General features: G+C 38.4%; 1 protein-coding gene and 1 long non-coding RNA gene across 3 annotated transcripts in view; one reads left to right on the plus strand and one right to left on the minus strand.

Moving 5' to 3' along the window:
• The window catches only part of LOC117914459 (bifunctional 3-dehydroquinate dehydratase/shikimate dehydrogenase, chloroplastic-like), a 30,395-nt gene extending 7,927 nt beyond the window's left edge, over positions 1–22,468 (plus strand). Inside the window, exons 3-11 of one of the 2 annotated variants that reach the window (XM_034829808.1) lie at positions 209–314; positions 587–814; positions 1,510–1,856; positions 2,192–2,255; positions 2,394–2,502; positions 2,586–2,729; positions 7,069–7,217; positions 21,849–22,011; positions 22,102–22,468. In XM_034829808.1, coding sequence (XP_034685699.1) covers positions 209–314; positions 587–814; positions 1,510–1,856; positions 2,192–2,255; positions 2,394–2,502; positions 2,586–2,729; positions 7,069–7,217; positions 21,849–22,011; positions 22,102–22,145 — 1,354 coding nt within the window. In that variant the 3' untranslated portion in view covers positions 22,146–22,468. The remainder of the gene's footprint in view (positions 1–208; positions 315–586; positions 815–1,509; positions 1,857–2,191; positions 2,256–2,393; positions 2,503–2,585; positions 2,730–7,068; positions 7,218–21,848; positions 22,012–22,101) is intronic. The other variant, XM_034829809.1, reaches the window with a different exon arrangement.
• On the minus strand, positions 17,694–19,210 carry LOC117914460. The gene is made up of 2 exons (XR_004651283.1): positions 18,209–19,210; positions 17,694–17,976 (listed from the first exon to the last, which is right to left on the minus strand). It is a non-coding gene; the product is annotated as an uncharacterized LOC117914460 (long non-coding RNA).
• Positions 22,469–23,323: the final 855 nt, after the last annotated feature.

Below are 23,323 nucleotides of genomic sequence, written 5' to 3' on the forward strand. Positions count from 1 at the left end.
CATGTACTTTGGTTTACTTTTTTTTTCATTTATATATACACACACATTTCTTTTGCCTATAACAAAAAAATATCTTCAATGAACCATTTAGAGCCATTCAATGTCCATGGGACATAAAGATGCGCCAATTTCATGTAGTTCCATCTTGCAACTTAACCTTTTTAGAGTGTTACTGTATAAAAATTTCTAATTTCCTGCATATTTCTAGACCAAAATGGGAAGGCGGCCAGTATGAAGGTGATGAAAACAGCCGAAGGGATGCACTGCGATTAGCGATGGAACTGGGAGCTGATTATGTTGACATTGAGCTTAAGGTAGTTTTCTTGTCGATGAAACTGAAAAGAGAAAGCTAAAACACTGCCATGATATACTATGAGGATATCCAAAAGAAGTTCAAAATTTCAGTTTGGAACCATATTATTTCCTGTTCACTTGACCTATCAGAAATATATATATATATTTCTTGCTCACTTACAGTAGATAACCAAACCTTCCAAGACTTAACAAAAGACTGAAAGTAGGTCGGGATTTGGAAATGGCTTAAACTAGGAATTACCTTCACTAATAATTTTTCTGGTCTATGAAGGTTGCTCATGAGTTCATCAATTCCATACATGGAAGGAAGCCTGAAAAGTTCAAAGTTATTGTTTCATCGCATAACTATCAAAATACTCCATCTGTTGAAGATCTTGGCAACCTTGTGGTGAGTATACAGGCAACTGGTGCTGACATAGTGAAGATTGCAACAACTTCCTTAGAGATTACTGATGTGGCACACATCTTTCAGATAACTGTCCATTCTCAAGTAAGCAGTGTATGTAGCACTCCAGTGTTTGGTGACTTTAAATTTCTTTTATGAAGTTATTTCCAATGTGGAAAGAAATTGAGCAATGGCATTGTATGGTGATTTTATGAATACCATAATAGGACAGGGAGGGTTAATAAATGATATCTGTGAATGAAAAATGTAGCATGAAGTGCACATATTTCTTGGAACAATGACATTGAATTTTCATAAAATTCTATTTCACATTCTATACTAATCACAGTCTCTTATTACAAGACAATGGTTTTTTCTTATTACTATTAAGTGAAAAGCTTTTGTCTGACTTTCAATATATACTTGTTTGATATGTGAGTTATTTTGCTTAAATCATATAGATTATCTAAATGATGTGTTTTCTAGCAACTAGGCTTTTTGTTTGTTGCAACATAATGATATTTTGGTCAAAAGTATGATGTACAGCCAAAAACTGGGAACTGGTGATGACTGATTTCTATGAGATTTTCATATGATTGAAGCCTTGTGTACTTCGGTATACCTTTTCTTTTTCATCAGATTTGGTGTACCTTTTCTTTTGCTATTTATATATACATATCTTTCTTTGCTTATTAAAGAAAAAGATTCTCATATGATTGAAATGTCCTTGATACATTCATTACATCTTTTTACCTCTTTTTTTTTGTCCTTGACAGTTTATGAGTAATTCATTGATTTGAAATTTTTAGGTTCCGGTAATAGGACTGGTCATGGGTGAGAGGGGTTTGATTTCACGGATACTTTGCCCCAAATTCGGTGGATATCTCACTTTTGGTTCACTGGAGCCCGGAATAGTATCAGCTCCTGGGCAACCGACAATCAAAGATCTCCTCAATTTATACAATTTCAGGCAGTTAGGGCCTGATACTAAAGTATTTGGAGTTATTGGGAAGCCTGTTAGTCACAGCAAATCACCTCATTTATACAATGAAGCATTCAAATCAGTTGGTTTTAATGGAGTTTATGTGCATTTATTGGTGGATGACATTGCAAAATTTTTTCACACTTACTCAGCCGCTGATTTTGCTGGTTTCAGGTTCAATCTCCTTTTGGGAAGTGTTAAAGTTACAACATAGTTCTTATTTATATTTGAAACATTATATGCCACATGTTTTGCTTGCCTATAAGTATTATCAGTTCAATTTGCCAAGTATTGAATTCCTAGGTATCTTTTGTTCCATTGGCTTGCTTTATGTTACCTGTGGTTCTGTTCACTTTCATTTGTTTCCAGTGTTGTCTATATTCATTTTATATTGTGCAAGGTTTGCTTGCAAAGCTTAGTCTAGATTACTCTTATATATCTTTTAGCAATTTATAATTCACACATGTTTTTGTCTAAATAATGGAATAATGTAACTGAATTTCACACAGTTGTACGATTCCTCACAAGGAGGCTGCACTTAAGTGCTGTGATGAGGTCAGTCCAGTTGCAAAGGTAATCGATGGTCTCCTCATTTTGCTATAGTCAGCTGAAATTCCCCAATGGAATAATTGGTGAACTTTCTTGGTTGAGGAGTTCCACCATTTTCTATTGTTATTCATGATTGATTTACTTTTTTATATCTAATCTCAGTCAATAGGAGCTGTTAATTGCATTATCAGGAGACCAAGTGATGGAAAGTTATTTGGCTACAATACTGACTATGTTGGTGCTATTTCTGCTATAGAGGATGGACTACGAGGTTGCTTAAAGTGTTTTAAAAGTCGGACAGAATTCTCCTTGGACAAGTTTTGCAATAAGAAAACCTGTTCTTCTCTTTTTCAGATTTACATAAAATTAGCAGTACAAGTGGTTCCCCCTTAGCTGGTAAGCTGTTTGTAGTCATTGGTGCTGGTGGTGCTGGAAAGGCACTAGCATTTGGTGCAAAAGAAAAGGGCGCAAGAGTTGTGATTGCCAATCGCACTTATGGTAGGGTTTTAGCTCTCTGACTTTGTATCTTGCTGCACTTTATTGTTTGACAAATGCATTGTTGCAGGGCTGTATTCACTCTCTTCCCTGATAGCATTGAATTTGAAAGTCAAATTTAATAATCTCTTATCTTCCATGTTTTCTCTCTTAAAATCATGGCCTATTTTTATTCCAAAATAATTGTTGGTGGCAAATCTGTTATCTAGACTTGTGTGGTTTCTTTGAAATTGTGTTTGAGATCCAGCATGAATTTAATTGTGGTGCGAACTTTGGTCAGGAACCTTTTTTTGGTTTAGTACCGGTGATTCAAAACAACTACAAGATAAATCTTGAAGAATTTTTAGTTTTCATGTGTGCAAGATCAAAATGGATAGGAAAATGATCTGGTGACCACAAAGGTACAACTAAAAAATAATATATTTTCTTTTCTGGGACAAAAAAAGAAATGTCATCCTATTTTGAATTTATCATCAAATTTTTTGTATTTCAACTGCCATTTCTCTGTTGGTCACAGGTTTTGTGAGTTTGAGTCTATGTAATGAAGGCAGGCCTCTTATACTATCCTTGATTTTGTCCGAATATAAGATTCCTTTTCATTTAAAGAAATCAATCAAACATGATTGTTCAACCCTTAGAAGGCCTCTTTATACTATCCTTGATTTTCTCTGAATATGAGTTTCCTTTTCATTTAAAGACATCAATCAAACATGGTTGTTCAATCCTTAATTGCTATGCTGGTTCTGATCTTATGTTTCAGTATATCTAGTTCAAAACTATTCTTGAAATTTCTCTTTTTCATTGTTTTTAACATGTATCAGGGAGGCTTATATCATTGAAGAAGAATGATAATCTCTCCTTATTTATAATATATAGAATTACAACGCTATATATTCAAGATGGCAAATTCTTCAATACTCTTCCGCAAGATGGCAAATAAATATTCTCCATTCCTAGTGTGTTTGTGTTTGTGATCGGTGCTCTTTGTATACGACCTGTGCATGTTTGTGTGCTTTTTGCGTTTATCAATACACTCTTTGCTTATCGAAAAAAATAAATAAATAAATAAAAATTTATGATTGGACTCAGTAGGAGTGCCAGATGGTGTATACCCAAACATTCCCATTTCCTAGAGTAGATTGAGGATGTATTTCTGTTGTAGGATGAAGATCCCATTCTTTGAGTGAGCCACTTTAATTCCCAAGAAATACTTTAATCCCAAGATGCTTTGGCAAGTTGATTCTTGAACTTGCTTATCGCTTAAAAATCATTCTCAATTATTACAATGAACACAACCTATCAAGGCTGCCAGCCTTCCTTTGGCTCAATGCTTTATGAATAGCATGTGATTTCCTTGACTTCGTTAATAATTCATTTTCATCATTGCTTTAGTGAATCTCCTAACCAAGCTTTAGAAGATTGTTTAACTCCATAAAAAGCTTTCTTGAGCCAACACACTTTATCCCCATCAAAGTTCTTATATAAACTGAGTAGCATCTCCATATACACCTTTCTCTACTTTACATCAAACTACAACAAAGGCCAAATCATAGTTGGTAGCAAAAGACAATAGCACACAAATAGTATTCATTTTTGCTATAAGTGCAAAGGTCTCTTGATAAGCCATTCCATGTGTTTGAGTGTAGCCTTTAGCTACCAATCTAGCCTTATGTCTCTCTAAAGCCCTATCAACTTTATACTTCGCACTAAACATCCACTTATTTAATAGGTGTCTTTCCCTTAGGGAGACCCAGTAGCTTCAATGTGTTCTTCTTCTCAAGAGCTCTCATCAGTCATATTCTCTCTCTCGTTGTTATCCCATAGTGCCTCTTGAATTGTTTTTAGGATTTCAATGGGATTTAATTGAGTGACAAAGGCTCTGTATGGAGTGGAAGGTTTATCATAGGAAAAAGAATTGGATATGGGATATTGGGTACACTTTTTGTTAGGAAGTGTCCCAAATTCCTAATTAGTATAGATTTTTTTTTTGTAAAGAATAATATTTCTAGGTTGATATATTATTGTAATATTAGACTTTCTTATAAAATAAGGATGGTTGTTGGAAATATCTTTATAAATATTCTAGGCCATGAGGGGAAAAAGTCATGAGATGGAGATGGACCTGTAGAGACTATACGAGGTGGATAGAGATGTGAGCGAGAGGGCTCGTAGTAAGGTATGGATACAAGGAGTGGGGAAACATGGGATGTTTCGGAAACCCAATAGTTGTATTTGGTTCTGTCGTCTGTAATATTCTCTATTGTACTGTGAAATCATTCTCTCTCATCCGTGGATGTAGGCATGGTTGGCCGAACCACGTTAAAACCTCGTGTACCGTATGTGTGATTATTTTATCTTTGTGTTCTTGAACTAACATTGTTGGCATCAAAGCTTTCGCTGGCACAACAACTGGTATCAGAGCTTGGGTTGAAGATTTCTGGAAGAGTAAAAGATCACAAAGCACACAATATGAAAACAAAAGGAATTTTCACTGAAAGTGGAGTTGATTGCTCTTTCGTAGTGATATGATACAAAAATGTTTTTGTCAAGGAGAGATTGAAGATTAACTTCATGGAATTTGGTCCAAGGTGGAGATTGTTAGGAAGTGTCCCAAATTCCTAATTAGTATAGATTCCTTTTTTGTAAAGAATATTATATAGAATATTTCTAGGTTGATATATTATTGTAATATTAGACTTCCTTATAGAATAAGGAAGGTAGTTGGAAATATCTCTATAAATATTCTAGGTCATGAGGGGAAAAAGTTATGAGATGGAGATGGACCTGTAAAGACTATACGAGGTGGATAGAGAGGTGAGGAAGAATGGGAGGTACTCTGTGGAGCGAGAGGGCTCGTAGTAGGGTATGGATACAAGGAGTGGGGAAACATAGAATGTTTCGAGAACCCAATAGTTGTATTTGGTTATGTCCTCTGTAATATTCTCTATTGTATAGTGGAATCATTCTCTCTCATCCGTAGACGTAGGCATGGTTAGCCGAACCACGTTAAAACCTCATGTACCGTATGTGTGATTGTTTTATCTTTGTGTTCTTGAATTAACATTGTTGGCATCAAAGCTTTCGCTGGTACTACACTTTTTAGTATCTTTTTTAAGGGCTATAGGCAAGGGTAGATCATCAAAGACTAGCATTGTCTGGTACACTTTTTAGCACCTTTTTTTAGGACTATAGGCAAGGGTAGATCATCAAAGACTAGGATTGTTTGGTGAAGTTTCTTCAATTACCATGGGTTGAACAATTTAACCATTCTCAAGTTCAATAGCTAGTTGTTTCTTCCTTGAATAGGCCTTAAGTGGCAATGTAAGATCATCACCCTCTTGTTCAGTAGGTGGTAAGGACTCTCAAGTACTTAGACTCGGGTATGCTTACTTCCCTAGAATAAGGGACAATGAAAGGAAAGCTTAGTTAAGAACTTGGATCAATTTGAATAGAAGAACTCAGGTGGTAGAAATCAAGAAGAGTATAAGGTTTATCTTCCACTAAAGACTCCTCCTAAAGAATGAGTCTTTGGAAGATTAGACTAACCTTAAATGAATGTGACATCCATGGAGAGAAAAAATTTAGAGGGTGTATGATAACACTCATACCCCTTTTTATTTGGTGAAAAATCTAATGAAGTTTCTCTTACTGTTTCTACGATCAAGCTTTGTTTGATGTTGAGCATGAATATGAACAAAGGCTAGACACCTAAAGGCTTTTGGAGGGATATTACCAACTCCACTGGAATTTGGAAAGAACTAAGTAAGAAGGCTCATTGGAGTGAGCAACAGTTAAAACTGCTTCTCAAAATGATTTAGGAACATTTATTTGAAATAATAGGGCTTGTTTAGTTTTTTAAAAGGCATTTGTCTAAAAGGTGTAAATTTTTCATTTGGAAACTCTGGTTTAAAGGTGGGGTTTTTTTTTTTTTTCTTTTTGTGAAAAATAAGGGTAATCTTGACATTTTCAAAAGTTTGATTGAAATCTGTTTCCCACATTGTGTTTAAACACAAACAATTCATGTCAGGTTTCTCAAGGCCCACATTTGGGAGCTTTATCCAAACATCCTTGAAAGTTGTTTGTGGGATTCAAATGCTACTTTCAACATTTAAGAAACTTTCCAAACAGAATTTAAGTATGCTTCAATAAGTCTATTTTTGTTGGATGTTTACATGCTTGTTATTCTGAGCGTTGGCTGCATGGCACCTCAATGCATGTCTAACATTGAAAGTTTATATGTAGTTCGCATTACATTGCTTGTTAATAAATGTCTATTTCTAGATTAGCAATGACGCATTTTGCTAGTTGCTTCATGATCAAAGATTTATTTTTTTTGATCCAGCACGAGCAAGAGAACTTGCAGATGCAGTTGGAGGGGATGCTTTATCTCTTGCTGACTTGAATAATTTTCATCCGGAGAATGGTATGATCCTTGCAAATACAACATCTATAGGAATGCAGCCAAAGGTTGATGAAACACCCATTTCTAAGGTTTGCCTTCACATATTGAATGACGAGCTACTCCTTTAATGAAGTTTTTAAAGCTGATGTTATGCGAGTAATTCTTTTGCTAGCAATATTAACAACTAGGTGCGCTTTTTCATTAAAAGAATATGGGTTACTTTATCACTAGCTCCAATTGTGACACAGAAACCTTTCACCTCTCAAGTGGATGTGCTTTATCACCAAGTTATTTATTTATTTTCTATAGGTTCATGTTTTTTTTATTGGCTATAGACAAAATATTGTACATGTAGCTTGGTTTTTTCTTTCATGAAAAATATGTTGTAGTAGTATCGACAATATGATTCAGAAACCACCATGCAGGTAAGAAAGTGACCACCATGCAAGTAAGAAATATAGGAACTAAAACAAGCCGTCACATAGCTGCCAACAATCAAGTAATTATGAGTTAGGGCTTCACTGGTTTAGGCCTTGTGGAGAAAAGGTAGGGTTATGGACAAAATTATGGTTAGATAACAAAAGTAAAAGCTCACTGGAGTTTCAGGCAGCTTTGTGCTTTAGGTTTCTATGCCTGAAAAAAATTTTGATTGAAAGAGTGAATTCTTTTTGGTGTAATTAGAAATTTGGGATTTGAAAGTTTTTAGGATTGTAACTACTCTGTATGGTAAATTAATCTTCTTTCTCCCTACAGATGTAGGCACGTGGTTGAACTGCATTAAATTTTATATTCTCGTGTGACTACTTTCTCATTTATTTTCTTTTTTTGTCTATTACTCACTTGCATCCACATAACAGATTCATTATCAAAGAGTGGGATTTTTTTAGAATAAAATTAGGGTTAAGAGAGGGCTGCTTATGCATACAACAATGTGAACGGTAAAAAAGAAAAGAAACATAAAGAAGACAGGGTAGAAAAGTTGATAGATAAACCTTAGAATCTCAAGAAGGCAAAGTAAGGGCCTTACCTGACATAAATGATTAATGGAATCTCACTTTTAAAAAGTGAAATTATGCACATAATTCTTGTTTATTGAAATATTAAATCGAAGCTGATGCCCATCCACCACAACCCCCACCCCCACCCGGAACCTTCAAAATAAGAAACTTCAAATGCACAAAATTTTAACTCCTAGAAGACAAATAGTAAACCAGAACAAAATTAAGCTCTTGTGGAAGGCTTATAGAAGCAAAAACTTCCCATAAAGGCCTAATTTTACAGCATACTACTCAATATTGACATTGCTGCTAAATCAGTGACATTTTTGTTTGGGATGGGGTGGAAAAGAAAGTGAGGAGGAGACTAGCATGGTGGAAACGACAATATATCTCCAAAGGTGGGAGAATCACTCTCATAAAAAGCACCTTGGCTAGCATGCCAATCTATCATATATCCCTGTTCCGGATGCCTAAGTCAGTTGCTAGAAGATTAGAAAAAGTCCAAAGAGACTTCCTTTGGGGAGGGGGAAGCGTGGAAAGGAAAGCTCATCTAATTAAGTGGGAGGTGATTTGTGCGGACAAGAGCAAGGGAGGGCTAGGCTTACGGAAGCTAGTGCTCTTGAACAAAGCCTTGCTTAGTAAATGGATCTGGAGATTTGCTTATGATAAAGATAATCTATGGAAGCAAGTGATAACGGCGAAATATGGGCAAGAAGGTCATGGTTGGAGAGCAAAGGGGGCTTATGGGGCGTTCGGAGTAGGGGTGTGGAAGGAAATTTTGAAGGAAACTAAACGGTGCTGGGACAACATGGGGTTCATAGTTGGGAAGAGAAGCAAAATCAATTTTTGGACTGATGTTTGGTGTAATGGTACAAGGCTGTCCCAAAATTTCCCTCATCTATTCGCTATGGCTTCCCATAGGAATGCTACGGTGGAGGAGATGTGGGATCAGAATTTCGGTCAGGGGGGTTGGAATCTAAGATTTTTGAGGGACTTTAACGATTGGGAGTTGGATATGATAGGGGACTTGCTCCATGCTTTGAGGGGTTACAAGCCTTCTATGGAGGAAGATTTAGTTTGATGGAAGGGAGGAAAGAATGGAAAGTTTAGGGTCAAAGAAGCGTATAGATTGGTGGCCAGATCCAATGATATTGTTTTTCTGTCAAGATGCATTTGGGTGGATTCAGTTCCAACCAAGGTTGCATTCTATGCCTGGGAGGCTACATGGGGGAGGGTGCTCACTCTTGATAGGCTCTAGAAAAGAGGATGACAGCTTCCTAATTGTTGCTTTCTGTGTGGTTGTGAAGAAGAAACTGTAAATCATATACTTATTCACTGTATAGTGGTAAGAGTTTTGTGGGATATTGTCCTTGGGTTATCAGGTGTGCAGTGGGTCTTTCCAGAAACTGTAAAGGAGATCTTAACTAGCTGGAGGGGCCTTTTTGTGGGAAAGAAAAGAAAAAAGATATGGAAGTCCATACCGTTGTGTATTTTTTGGACGGTTTGGAAGGAAATGAATAGACTAGCTTTTAGGGGGGGAGTGTTAGATATTCAAAAGCTTAAGAATTCTTTTGTTTGTAGTTTGTGGAGCTGGGCTAGATTGTATATTGGAGAGGAGCGTCTATCCCTTATAGGGTTCTTGGAATGGTTAGCGTCCAACTAAGGGATGGTGAGACTTTGTTGGTCTTCTTTTTGCTTTGAGAGGGGGTAGTTGCTTTGTATACCCCCTATATACTTTGTAACTTTCCGTCTCTTTATTAATACATTTTGCTTTACTTATCAAAAAAAAAAAAATATTGACATTGCTGCTAAAACAAGGAAAAGCATTGGAATATGGAACAAGGTTTTGCTCTTGTATTTAAACTATTTTTTTTTATATAAATAAAAGAGATAAAATTGTATTGAAAAGAGCCGCCAAAACAGCGACTCACAGTGTACAAAGTAGAAACACCTCCTTCCTCCCTAGTTGGAAGAAACAACTGTCAAACACAGAGGAGCAAGAAAAACCCCACCCTCAACGAGAACCCACCCAATCAATGAAACCAACTAAAGTCAAAGGACCATCTTTTATGAACAATTTTATCTCTCTCCAAAGAAAGAAAACAAAAGACTCGTTAGTCTTTGGATGGACAGCGCATCATCTTCAAACGCAATTCTATTCCTTGCCTTCCAAACTGTCCAAAAAACACATAAGGGGCTAGCTCTCCAAACTTCCTTTCTTTTTTTTTTTCCCCACAAATGACCCGTTCCAGCCCAAAAGTGTCGCCTTAACTGTGGTTGGCAGCACCCACTGTGCTCCAAAAAGAGAGAAAAACAACACCCATAAAGTCCTTGTCTTGGCACAATGGAGAAGGATGTGATCTATCGATTCTTCATGCATTTTGCAAAGGTAGCATCTATTTGCTAAAGGCCATCCTCTTTTATAGTTGGTCCAAAGTAAGAGCTTTTCCCCACGTTGCTTTCCACAAAAAAAAAACTCATTTTAGGTTGCACACATGTTTTCCAAATAACATTTGATGGAAAAGAGACTGGAGGGCCTAAAGCTAAGGCTTTGTAGAGAGACTTAACAGAAAACTTCCCACATTTAGTCTCTATCCAAAACACCCTATCTTCCACATCCCGCTAAACACTCTTCCCATTGAGGCCTAATAAAAACCCGTGCACCTCATCCACCTCTCAATCATTGAAAGGTCTAGAGAAATGCGGGCTCCAACTCCTCCCTCCCTTAGTAGAACTCCACACATCTTTCTCCCAAGCGTCCTTGGAAACAGGTAGAGCAAATAAAGTAGGAAACGAAACACGAAAAGGTGCAGCCCCATACCTATCCTTCCAAAATTTCACTCTTTGACCATTACCCACCACAAAAGAGAGCCTACTATTTACAACATGCCAGTCCCTCCTAATTGCTTTCCACAAGCCCACTCCATACCCATCCCTCACTTCCTTGGAACACCAACCACCTTGCTCCTCCCCATACTTTCCCCTTATCACTTGATTCCAAAAGGCCCTTCTTTCATTTGCAAACCTCCAACTCCATTTGCACAAGAGAGCCTTATTTAGAGTAGAGAGACACTTTACCCCCAACCCCCCCTTTGCTTTTGTCTAAGCAAACCAACGCCCACCTAACAAGATGAGGTTTCTGCTCAAGAGCCTCGCCTTCCCACAAAAAATCCCTCTGAATCTGCTCCATCCTCAACTTGACCGTCCTAGGTAAGGAAAGCACATACATGAAATAAATGGACAAACTAGCCAAAGTGCTCCGAATCAAGGTGATCATCTCTCCTTTGGAGATTTCCACTTTGCCAATCTCTTTCGAAACCTTTCCTCCACTCCATCCTAAGTAGCCATAGATTTATAAGGAGCACCCAATGACAATCCCAAATAAGAGTATGGGAGACTCCCAATCTTGCAACCAAGTTTTGTAGCTAGAGTCTCCGTGTTTTCCACACATTCCATTGGGATTAACTCACTTTTATCCAAATTAATTCTCAACCCCAAAATGGCCTCAAACTACATTAGTGCTCAACTTAAATTCATCATGAGAAGCCCCACAGAAAACCAAAGTGTCACCAGCGAACAATAAGTGAGACACTTGAGCCTCTTTACCTCCTTAACCCCTCACGTTACGGGCCAATAGAAAACCCCCATTTATAGCTCTCCAAAGAAGGCAACTAGGTGCCTCCATAGCAATCACAAGTACGATGAGAGGGAGTCCTCCTGCCTTAAACACCTAGAACTTTGGAAGAAACCTAAGGAAGTCCCATTAACTAGAACAGAAAAACTGGTTGTGGAGATACGCCACCGCATCCATTGAAGCCATTTCTCCCCGAAACCCATCATACCCATAACTAAAAGCAAGAAGGACCAGTCCACATGATCATACACTTTTTCTATGTCAAGCTTGCATATCACTGCCCTCTCATTGCTCTTCAAAATCAAATCTATGACTTCATTTGCAACAAGGGCAACATCCAGGATTTGTCTTCCCTCCACAAAAGCATTTTGGGCCTTAGAGACCACCTTACCTACCACCAACTTTAACCTATTGGTTAGCACTTTAGCTAGCCACTTATCCAGCCCTCCCACCAAACTAATTAGCTTGAAATCCCTCAAGTCTTCCGTTCCCTTTTTTTTTGGGATCAAAACAAGGAAGGTTGCATTTAGATTTTTGACAAAGTTGTTATGGTCATGAAACTCCCTGAAAAACCTCATTATCTTTTCCTTCACAAACCTCTAAGAATGTTGTCAGAAAGCCATAGAAAAACTATCAGGCCTAGGCGTTATCCCTACTAAAGCCCTTAAGAGCCTCAAAAACCTCCAGCTCAGAAAAAGGCTCCTCCAACCTAGCCGCTCCAACAACCTCCAATCATGCAAAAGACAAACCATTAATACTGGGCCTCCACCTTCCTGTAGCAAACAACAAGACCTTAAACTCAGTCACCACTCCTTCTCTAATCCCATTCTCCTTAGTTAACCAAGAACCATTGATTTCAATCCGGGCCATCAAATTCCTCCTCCTGTGAGCATTAGCCATCTTATGGAAAAAACTAGTGTTTCTATCCCCTTCATTTAGCCATACTTCCTTTGATTTTTGTCTCCAAAAAATTTCTTTTAGGAGAACCTACTTTTTAAAATCCTCCTTTGCTCTTCTCCTAGCCTCAAACTCATGAACAGTAAGAGGCCAAGATAACTTTACTTTGCCCCAGAATTCCACTTGATTCAAAGCCAAAGCCTTATTAGCTTCAATTTTACCAAAGACATTCCAATTCTAGTCTCTCAATAATGGATTTAGGGCTTTCAACTTTGTAGCCAAAACAAAACTAGCAGACCCATTAAAATTGAGACCCTCCCACCAAGCCTGTAGCTTGTCCTTGAAGCCCTCCTCCTTCAACCACATATTTTCAAATCTAAAAGGCTTTGGGCCTCTCCTCATGTCTCCCTCATCTAGCAAAATTGGACAATGATAAAAAACCGATTTAGGAAGGACACACTGAACAACCCCTATAAAGTGACCTTCCCAATCCTCCGAGACCAAAAACCAATCTAGCCTAGAATTAGATTGATAATTCAGGCCACCCCTTTAAGTGTAAGGTCCTCCCTGCAGAGGCAAGTCCCTTAGCTTAAATCTTCAATAATCTTAAATAATCTCCTCATTGAATAGGTAAGTTTGCCTCCTCTACTAGACTCCACAAGGAACCTAACCACATTAAAATTGCTTGCCATACACCAAGGGCCACCCCCCCACAACCCTCTAACAAAACCTAGCTCACCCCAGAACTCTTCCTTCTCCTTCTTCAGAGTTGGACCATAAACCCCTGTAAAAATCCAGCAAAAGTCATCTTCATAGTTGATAGTTCTTAAACTGGCATGACACTGAGAAAATCCTCACTTCCACATCCAACAATTGTAACACCCTATTGTCCCAAAACACCAACACACCACCGGAGGCACCCCTTGAATTAACAACCCCCCATTCTAAACATCTTCCCACTTCAAGGCTCCAGACTATTTTCTTCAACATCTCCTGCATCTTAGTCTCTTGCAAGTAGACCAAATCCACCTTTTGAGACTTAAATCACCTTTCTCTTATCACTATCATTGGCCCCTCTAACTTTCATGATATAATTCTCAACTTCATAAAGCACAATATATTACCCCTGCGCACTTCTCAAAACCAAAAATCACAGCTTCATTAAGCAAGTTGTAGTTTCCTCTCTGCACCACTATAATTCACCAAACACTAAAGTTTTTTCAATTTCTTCTCTGATCTTGAGATCTTTTAGACTTTCCTTCTTTTTCCAGCCAAATTACCCTTGAGTTCTTTCCTTTCTTTCATTCTTTTCATAAGCACCATAATCTCCCCCTCAAACCCCTCAGTAGGCATTCCCAAACCTCGGCAGAAAGTCATGAAGCTCATCCACGAAATCGAGGCACTCCCTTCTTTCTCCTCTAACCCACTTTCCAAATCTCTTGTCAGTAGCGCTTTTCCACCATACACACCTTGGCCCCCCATTCTAGCTAAGATGAGACTCCTTTCTCACTCTTATCTGCCTAGATCACCCTCAACGGGTCAATGACCGCCTCTCCAACCTCAACGGCTGGCCCATCGAGCATCCCAAGGCCCTGACCAACAACCACCATTGCCTTGTCCCCCCCAGAGTAAGAAGAAAAAGGAGAACCCTGACCCCCAGAGCTAAGAAGGGAACGAGGCTCAAAAAATGAGTACATGGAAGCTTCCTCCAGCAGGGACTCATCCACTACAGACGTCCTTCTCGCCTCAGTAGTCGACACAGCATCGAGGATCACTTCGTCGAGGCTTCGCTCCCAAACAGGAATCTTAACTCCAGGAGCCCTAGGCTCTTTTAAACCTCCAGCAAAAACGCTTAGGCCAGACCCTTTTGGCTTAATGTTGGAGAGTTGGGTTGTCCCTTTTCCATAGGCCCAACAATCCCTTTGTCCACCAAGCTTTGGCCCTTATTGAGGCCCATAGACTCAATCCTAATTGAGCCCTGCAACTTAGGCTCCTAGGCTCTAGAATCCAGTCCACGCCTCTCTTTGTTGAACTCGGCCTAGTAATCTTTAGGCCCACTCACTTCCCCACTTAACATCTCTCCAACATCTGAAAAAGAGCACATTTCCTCAACAATTGCCTTTCTCTTCCCATATTTTGTTGCACCTACCTCTGCACCCCCAACCATACCCAAATCGTGCAAGTCAAAGTCAACACCCACCTTCCTTGCTCTGACTTCGCCTCTGGAACACGCTACTTCATCCCTTGGAGTCTGTGCTTGCACCTGCAAAGGTCCCACACCCATGGTGGCACTTCCCACCATAGTTGGATTGCAAAATAGGAAAAACCCACCACCAACTATAACGTCCCAAGAAGGTCTTTCCCCTTAGACCTCACTAAAAGCCTAGCCCATTGAAGCTGCACGAAGTTTGTTGCTTCATCGTTCACAACAATGAAACCTCCGCAACTATCCCCCAACTTCCTAAACACCTCCCAGTTCCAGAAGTGTAACGGAAAACCCAGTACCCTCACCCAACAATGATTAACGTGAACTCCAGCCCGAGAACAACCTACCTCAGGTCCCCACCTCTCCAGATGAAACACCTTGTCCCCAAAGCATTGAATCCCTCTTCTTAATACCCTCTCTGTTTCCACTGCAGTCTCAAATTCTGCCAGGAAAAGCCCACTGCCCAAATTCGAAAAGCTCACTTCTTCGTTCAAATTCCACAGACGCACTCCCCATCTTCTTAACAAAGCCAAATCTGGGACTGAAGCTGTTGCTCCACCCCACCGTTCCACTAGACAGCGCCCCAATTGCTTCTCCCTGCTCCTCAAGTCTCTGCCCCCAAGTTGAAGCCACACTGTGTCTCCTAGTCTTTCAGCCTTCGCCTTTGCAACCTCAACAAAAGTCCTTCTTGCCTCCTCTACCTCAACCTGATCTTCACCTTTCCTGCCTACTCTATCACTAATAGGGCCAGAGCCCACCTTGGCTTCATCAGGGTGTAACAACACCAAGAGAACACAACTTTTCAGCCAGCTTAACCCAGTCCCCTAGGATCCCTCTTCCCTCCGAAAAGACTAAACAGAACCTCTTCGCTTCCACATCACGAACAGAGCAGAGGATGAACCTTCCCGCCTTGTTAGAGCACCTTTCCAATCTAAATTTCCTTCCCTCCTCTTCCCAACTTCTTACACCTCTCCCAAAACTCTCCTCCCTGCAGTACACTTCCACCCCTTCCAGCAAGCACCTCAAACTGGATTCGCCAAACCTAATCCACAAGAAGAAACCTCTGCATCTCTCCAAGATAATACCACGTAGCTTCCCCCCAACATCCTCAACCGAAATCTCAAAAGACTTTGACTCAACAGCAAACCAGCAACTACCACCTACCTTGCACCTCATTCCACCTCCAAGAGTACCAATTGACCCACTCATAATTCTGCTCTTTTAGTTAAACCTGCCTGGTAGATCTTGCATTTTGCTTGGGAACTGCAGTTAAATGAAATAATTCCATTTTGTTTCTCATGCCATTTTATGATACAAAGTCATTATCTACCAGTGATGTGAGCTTTTTTTAACACATGCCTAGTGGAAATGACACATATGGTAGTTGACCCAAATTACATTTACCAATAACTCCCATGCCCCTAGGATCACATGTGAAATACTCACCTGCACATTATACAAAATTGAAATCCCAAATCATCTACTCTTCATGAGGTGATTTTCCTAATTTACATAAATCTTTAATCTTTGTTGTATATACCAAAGCCTAGAGTTGTAGCAATCCAAGCCTGGCTTTCAGTCTTGCCACAGAGCCATCAGGATTAACTTTTACCGCAAAGACCCACTTGCAGCCAACAACTTTCTTTCCTTGAGGCAAATCAACAAGTTTCCATATATGATTATCCTCCAATGCATAGATTTCTTCAAGCATTGCATTCTTCCAACCAAGATGATTCAGGGCCTCTGTAACAGTTTTAGGTACTGAAATAGAATCTATAAAGGCTACAAGAACAGTTGAGGAAGATGATAGGTGATCATAAGACACAAAGTTAGCAATGGAATAGGTAGATTTGCAGTGTCGTTTACCTTTTCGAAGGCTAATGGGAAGGTCGAGATCACTGGAAGGATCAGATGACGAAGGAGCTGGTGCAGAACATGTATCTGTTGTCACTGGACGCCAAGAGTACACCTGTACAATTGGTGGTTTGACTGAAGCAGGAGGAATATCAACAACAGTACCCAAATGAGCAAGAGACGCATCAGAATCAACCACACTAGAGTGCCCAACAGTTGGTCTTGAATTAACCACTTGATACACAAGCCATTCTTCATTCTCCTCCTCACTTGCAGAACTTGTGGGTGAAGAGAAAGAGGATGTGTCTTTTGAAAACACAGCATCCGTTGACACTAGATACTTATTGAGATCAGTTGAGAAACATCTATAGCCCTTTTACAGTCTTGAGGACCCCAAGAAAACACACTTTAACGCCTTAGGATCAAGTTTAGTAACAAAAGGCTTTGTATCTCTAACATAGCATGTACATCCAAAAATTATTAGTTCAATTGGAAAAAGTGATTTCTGTGGATGTATTACTTTGTACGGAATATCACCTTTAAGCACTACAATGGGCATACGTTTGATCAGAAAACAAGCTGTGGAAACTGCATCAACCCAAAATTGTTTCGGAACCTTCATTTGAAACATGAGTGCACGAGCCGTCTCAAGTAAATGTCTGTTTTTTCTGTCAGCAACCCCATTTTGAGAAGGAGTATCAACACAAGATGTTTGATGAAGAATCCCATTGTGACTCATGTAGTTCTAAAATGAGTTAGACACATATTCTTTTCCATTATCGCTTCTTAATATTTTCACAGACACATCATATTGGGTTTTAATCTCAGCAGAGAATGCACAAAAATGTGAAAATACTTCTAAACGATTCTTCATAAAATAAATCCAAGTCATTTGAGAAAAATCATCCACAAAGGTAACAAAATATCGAAACCTAGTTTTAGAAGTAACAAGACAAGGACCTCAAACATCAGAATGTACTAACTCAAACAAAGACTCAGCCCGTTTATTAATCCTTGGGCCTAAAGAACTACGATGATGCTTCGCAAAATGACACGACTCACAATCTAATAAAGGTAAATTAATCAAACTGAGGACATAATTTCTTCAACACCAGTAGAGAAGGATGTCCTAACCGACAATGAGCTTCAATAGGAGAGGCAATACTGACACACGTAACTGGTCGAGGTACCCACTCATCAAGAATATAGAGCCCATCAAATACATGTCCTTTACCAAATGTCGGTTTCATCATAAGATCCTGAAACACACAATGATCAGGGAAAAATGAGACACTACAATTCAAATTTTTGGTAAGTTTACTGACAGAGATTAGGTTAAAGGCCAATTTGGTAAGTTTAACACATAAGATAACGTAATAGAAGATGTTGGTTTCACAGTCCCAGACCCTTTAATCTCATAGGTAGAACCATCAGCAACAGTAACAGGAGGAGCAGAATGTGTTCTGAAGGTAGAGAAAGTTTTATGATTACCTATCATATGATCTGTGGCACCTGAATCAATTATCCATTTGTTTGAGGAGGAGACAAGACATGTTTTACTTGACTCTGCCAGAGCACTAACAGGAGTAGATGCTTTCAGTGCTTCTTGATATTGTGAATATTTAGCAAACTCTTCTGCTGTCATTGTGACGATCTTGTCTGAGGAGTCTGAAAATGTAGCAATATCAGATGTAGCAACATTGGCAGTTTGAATTCTCCGATTTTGATTCTGCAATTTCTTGCAGTTCTTCTTGGTATGGCCAACCTCATGGCAGTAAAAACACACAATAGTACTTGAATCATTGCCACGATTTTCAAATGCCCTGTTTCCACCCCTGTTATTCACCCTCCTTGCATTTTCTGCATTTCCTCCTTTTGCAGCAAGAACATTGTTGTGCTGAGAAGACGGGACATTCTCAGTTCGTAGAACTGTACTGAAAACTTCCTAAAGGGAACCAATGTCAGAACTAGAAAGAATCTGAGATTTTGCAGTCTCAAACTCAGATGGGAGACCGGATAAGAAACTCATAACAACCATCTGTTCCCGTTGAGCCTGTTGTACTCTAACATTCGGACTGAAAGGCATAAGTGCATTCAATTCCTCATATACCTTCTTGAAGTCCATAAAATATGCAGTGAGGGATTTAGCTCCCTTCTCAGGACAATGGAAGGCATTCCATACATCATACATCCGAGATACATTTCCTTTTCCAGAGTAAAGAAAATCTAGATAATCCATTAGCTCTTTAACAAATTCACAATGACTCAGCAGACCAACAATATCACTATTAATAGAGTTTTTCATCTGCAAAAATAACCGTGCATCATCTTGCATCCAAAGTTTTCTAGTGTTATCATTAGGAGGTTCCTTAGTCAAGTGGTCATCTTTAGCAACACTTCTCAGATAAATTTTGATAGTCTTGCTCCATTCAATATAATTAGACCCATTTAATTTGTGTTCAGTTATTTTTTACACAACAAGCACTATATCAGCAACAAAATTTTTATTCTCTTCCATGACAATAAAATTCAATCTCCAAAGTAATTTTACACCAGCTCAGACCAGAAATTACAATTCACCATAAAGAAGGAAAGAGACAAGTACCTCTCTTACAAGAAGGCGTCAAAGGCGTCAAAAGCGTGCGTCAAAAGCGTCACTTATAATTTTTCTTCCCCCATTTTTGTCGTAGCAACTATAAAATCCTTGACTCCCTCTCTTTCTCACCCCGAAAGTTGTGAGGGAAAATGGATTGCTGACGTGGCGGCCAAGGTGGGCGAAGAAGAGTGTGTGAGAAACTCAGATCGGCCCGGTTTCTAAGAGGAGCAGTTCAACTGGATCGGCGTCGAAGTGGTGAAGGTTCGAGATTTACTCTGGCGAAGTAACAACAGCGAGGGTAACGAAGGATTCCTTCGTGTTCCTCACTCCTCCCCAGAAAGTTACGCGATTCCGTAATCGTCGATGAATCGTCGCAATCCCTCGATCGGCGTCTAGATTTTCCGGCAAAGGGAGCTGATCAGAGATCGAAGAGAGAAATTTTGCTTGCAATGGTGACAAATTTGATCAGTCAAAGGAAAAGAGGAACTCCGTCGATCTGATTAGTCAAAGGAAAAGAGGAACTCCGTTGACGCGTCCCAAGAGCAGAATCTCACAGTCCAAGAACGAGATCACCCTGGCCGGAAAACGGGATTGCGACACCAATGGAACTGGTCGAAGGTCAAAAGAAGCTGCTACGCTCCTCCACGCGCCGGCGTGTGAGTTGACGCGTCCTGCTTCTTAGTCCGGATGCGTGAGCTTCACGCGTTCAGCTTCAGGTTGCCAGACTTTGGGTACCGGCCGATCTTGACACCTCGCTTCCCCCTCTGAAGGCAGTGACACTACCAGGTCACTTTTATTTTGTGACCCAAGAACAAACCCAGAATTTGAGCCTATGGCTCTGATACCATGTAACTCAACTAAGATATTTCTCAATTCCCTTATACTTTATTAGAGGAATAATACTTATATATATATACAATTGAGAGTCCTAAATTAGGAAGGTATTATCCCTAAGGAAACAAGCAAATTATGGTATGTACAGATATATACAGCTTACAGAGATCAATACTAATATGTTTAGCTATTTAAGTTAAAAAGATTAACTGTCTGCTGAATCTAAATAAAATCTTAATCTAAAATAAATATGAATGAAAGTTTTCTAAAATATTTAATGATTTAAAACAAAACAAAAAGAGAACATTCAGAGAGTTTCACAATCCAATGTTAAATTTGTAGAGAGAGAGAGTATGATCAAGGGTTTAAGATCAAAGTCTATTTAAGATCAAATTTGAATCTTAAGACCAATTCACATTTAGAACTTGGATATTTACTTTGGAAAACAAACCTCTTAAACCAATTAAATAGGTGAGTTAATTTAATTTCTACTTTATGCAATCACAACCCATATCTATTTTGTAGATTCGATTGTTAGAATCATTAAAAATATAAATAAACCAATCAAAGACTTTACCGCGAATGCAACTCCTTTAAATTCTTCATCTTCATGCTACATCCTCTAGATCCAACATAATCAACCAAACATGGTGGAGGGTTCCTCCTCATTACCCATGTTTGGTTGCCAAGGAAATAGAAAAGAAAATAATAGAAAACTAAAACATTCTTAAAAAACTAAGCAGAACTAAGTACATAGATAGATGGAGAATTCCCCCTTAAAACCCTAACAATGAGAATTTATATATGTTTTCTAACCCTAAAAAGACATGTGACGTAATCTTATTGTTATTACAAATATAACAATCGATATCCTGCAAATACAAAGATAAAGTCTGATTTAGGAATTCTGAAATGAAAACAAACTCAAGGCCATTGATTTCAAAATCACTTCTTATTTCTAAATTCTGAAATAAGCCACTGGTTGAAAACCGAAATGGGAGTAATTTTGATTTTGCAAAACTGAAATGGACCTCCTCACTTCAAAATTTAGGAGGTATTGGTTTCCTCTTGTAATGCTTTCTTCAATTCAGTTTGGAAGGTTTTGGGTTCAAATTCCAAATTCATGCACTTGTTTTGTTGCTCTGCTCCTTTTGATTTCCATTTGACTTCCTTTCATCGATTTGAGTTGTTTTTGCTCCTTTTTGGCTCCCACTACTTTTAGGTTTCCTTCCATGATTCCATCAACTTCATGAAATCTTTCCTTCCTTGGAAATCGTCTACATTGTGTGTTTTATTCTCTTTTTGCTGTATTATTCGTTAGATAAACACACAAGTCCTCAATTGGGGATTTAGCATACATTTAAGTTAAAAGAGTAGATTTTAAAATGCATTTAAAAGTCTTGTCTTAAGTGTGAGAAAACTTCGGTTTTGAGTGTTAATCACAATCTCCTAACCTCTTATTCCAAACAAGCATGTGAAAAAGAACAGAATCAATTCTAGTGTAAAGGTCAAGTAATTGGTTTAACTTGCATGTGTTTCTCCAAACATTGGCATATAGATGGTAAATTTTCCTCTTCCATGTGGAATGTATTGTCTTTTTGATAATCAAAAGCTCATATGTGATATTTTTAAAGAATTGATAATAAGAAATGTGTGTTTCCCCAATGTCGACTTAACGAAGTGGCTATCCATTTTATGCAGCATGCTCTGAAATATTACTCCCTTGTTTTCGATGCCATTTATACTCCCAAAATAACCAGACTATTGCGGGAAGCACAAGAGTCCGGAGCCACAATTGTTACCGGGCTGGAGATGTTCATTGGGCAGGCATATGAGCAGTTTGAGAGGTTCACAGGATTGCCTGGTAAGATGCATGCCACAAGCTTATTAAAAACCCAACAACTCCATATAATCTTTATTCTAACTCGTGCTTCACGTCCCTGCCCTATTGCAGCACCAAAGGAACTATTTAAGCAATTCATATCAAATTTGCAATAAACGAGGCCATTTTTGGCTTATCTCTGGTGCGGATCTTATACAGAGCTGACCTGTTGAGAGCTGTAAAGCCCGTTATTGTATTGTCGTACTATTACTCATTCTCAATGTTAGAACTGGATTTTTATGTCTCTAATTCATGTTGCTTGAGGATTGCTCCAGAAGATTTTCCAGTATGGATGGTTCCTTTACATTGGCTTTAGACCAAACTGAAATCTGCCGAGTTGCCGTTTGATGGCTCGGGCATTTGAACTGTTTCAGCAGAGGTACCAGCCTCATGCCAATCGCAGTGAAGCTTATTACGACCGACCTGGTTTGGTTCCTCACTCTCCGATATCCTTGTTTTCAATTGATTGAAGTTCAGAGTGTGTGTTTACATAGCTAAAACCAGTTTAGCTTAATTTATGTTATTAACTAAATTTGCAAGTTAAAGTTCATTTGATAATAATTCTAGAAAGCTTTTTATCCTAAAAAATATTTTTGAAAAAAAAAATAGATGTTTAATAAAATTTAAGAAACGTTTTTAAAATTTTGAAAAACCACTTGTAGCGTTTTTCAGTTGATTTTTTAAAAATATTTTAAAATAAAATACTTTTACTTAAAACACTTCAAATAAAAACACTCTTAAACACATTTAAAGTTGTCTTTTAAGGGCTCTTTTAAAAAGGTGACTTTTATATTTAAGTTGTAGTTGTCCGTTCGAAAAGCAACTTTCAATCGATGGCATAATAGGCGTCCTGGGTTTGAAAATAGTTTTAAAAAATATCATATTTCAATAAAAATAAGAAAAGAAGAATATTTTTTGTTGGAATCCTCAATGGGTTCTCGCTTTAAGCTCTCAAAGCAAACTCTTCGGTCTCTTTTATACAGTGTCAGAACTAGAATGCTTTTAAAAACAACAATATATCTCTTTTTGGGATGATTTTCTTTCAAGTGTTTCTCTTTTTAAAAAATGGATAATACTGTTATAAAATTAGAAAGAAATGAAATGCAAGTTATAAAGTAGAATAATGATAAATATATAAACTCTTATAAATGTATAAGGAAAATTTAAGAGAATAAATAAAAATTAAATTAAATTTAAAAAAAAAAGACCTTAAAGGAAATGTTTTTTTTTTTTTTTATAACTTAAGGTGTCCTTTATATAAAAGACAAGGAGCCTCTTATAGGCTTTACAAATA

This window comes from Vitis riparia, chromosome 5 (assembly GCF_004353265.1).
Source record: "Vitis riparia cultivar Riparia Gloire de Montpellier isolate 1030 chromosome 5, EGFV_Vit.rip_1.0, whole genome shotgun sequence".
Lineage (NCBI taxonomy): Eukaryota > Viridiplantae > Streptophyta > Magnoliopsida > Vitales > Vitaceae > Vitis > Vitis riparia.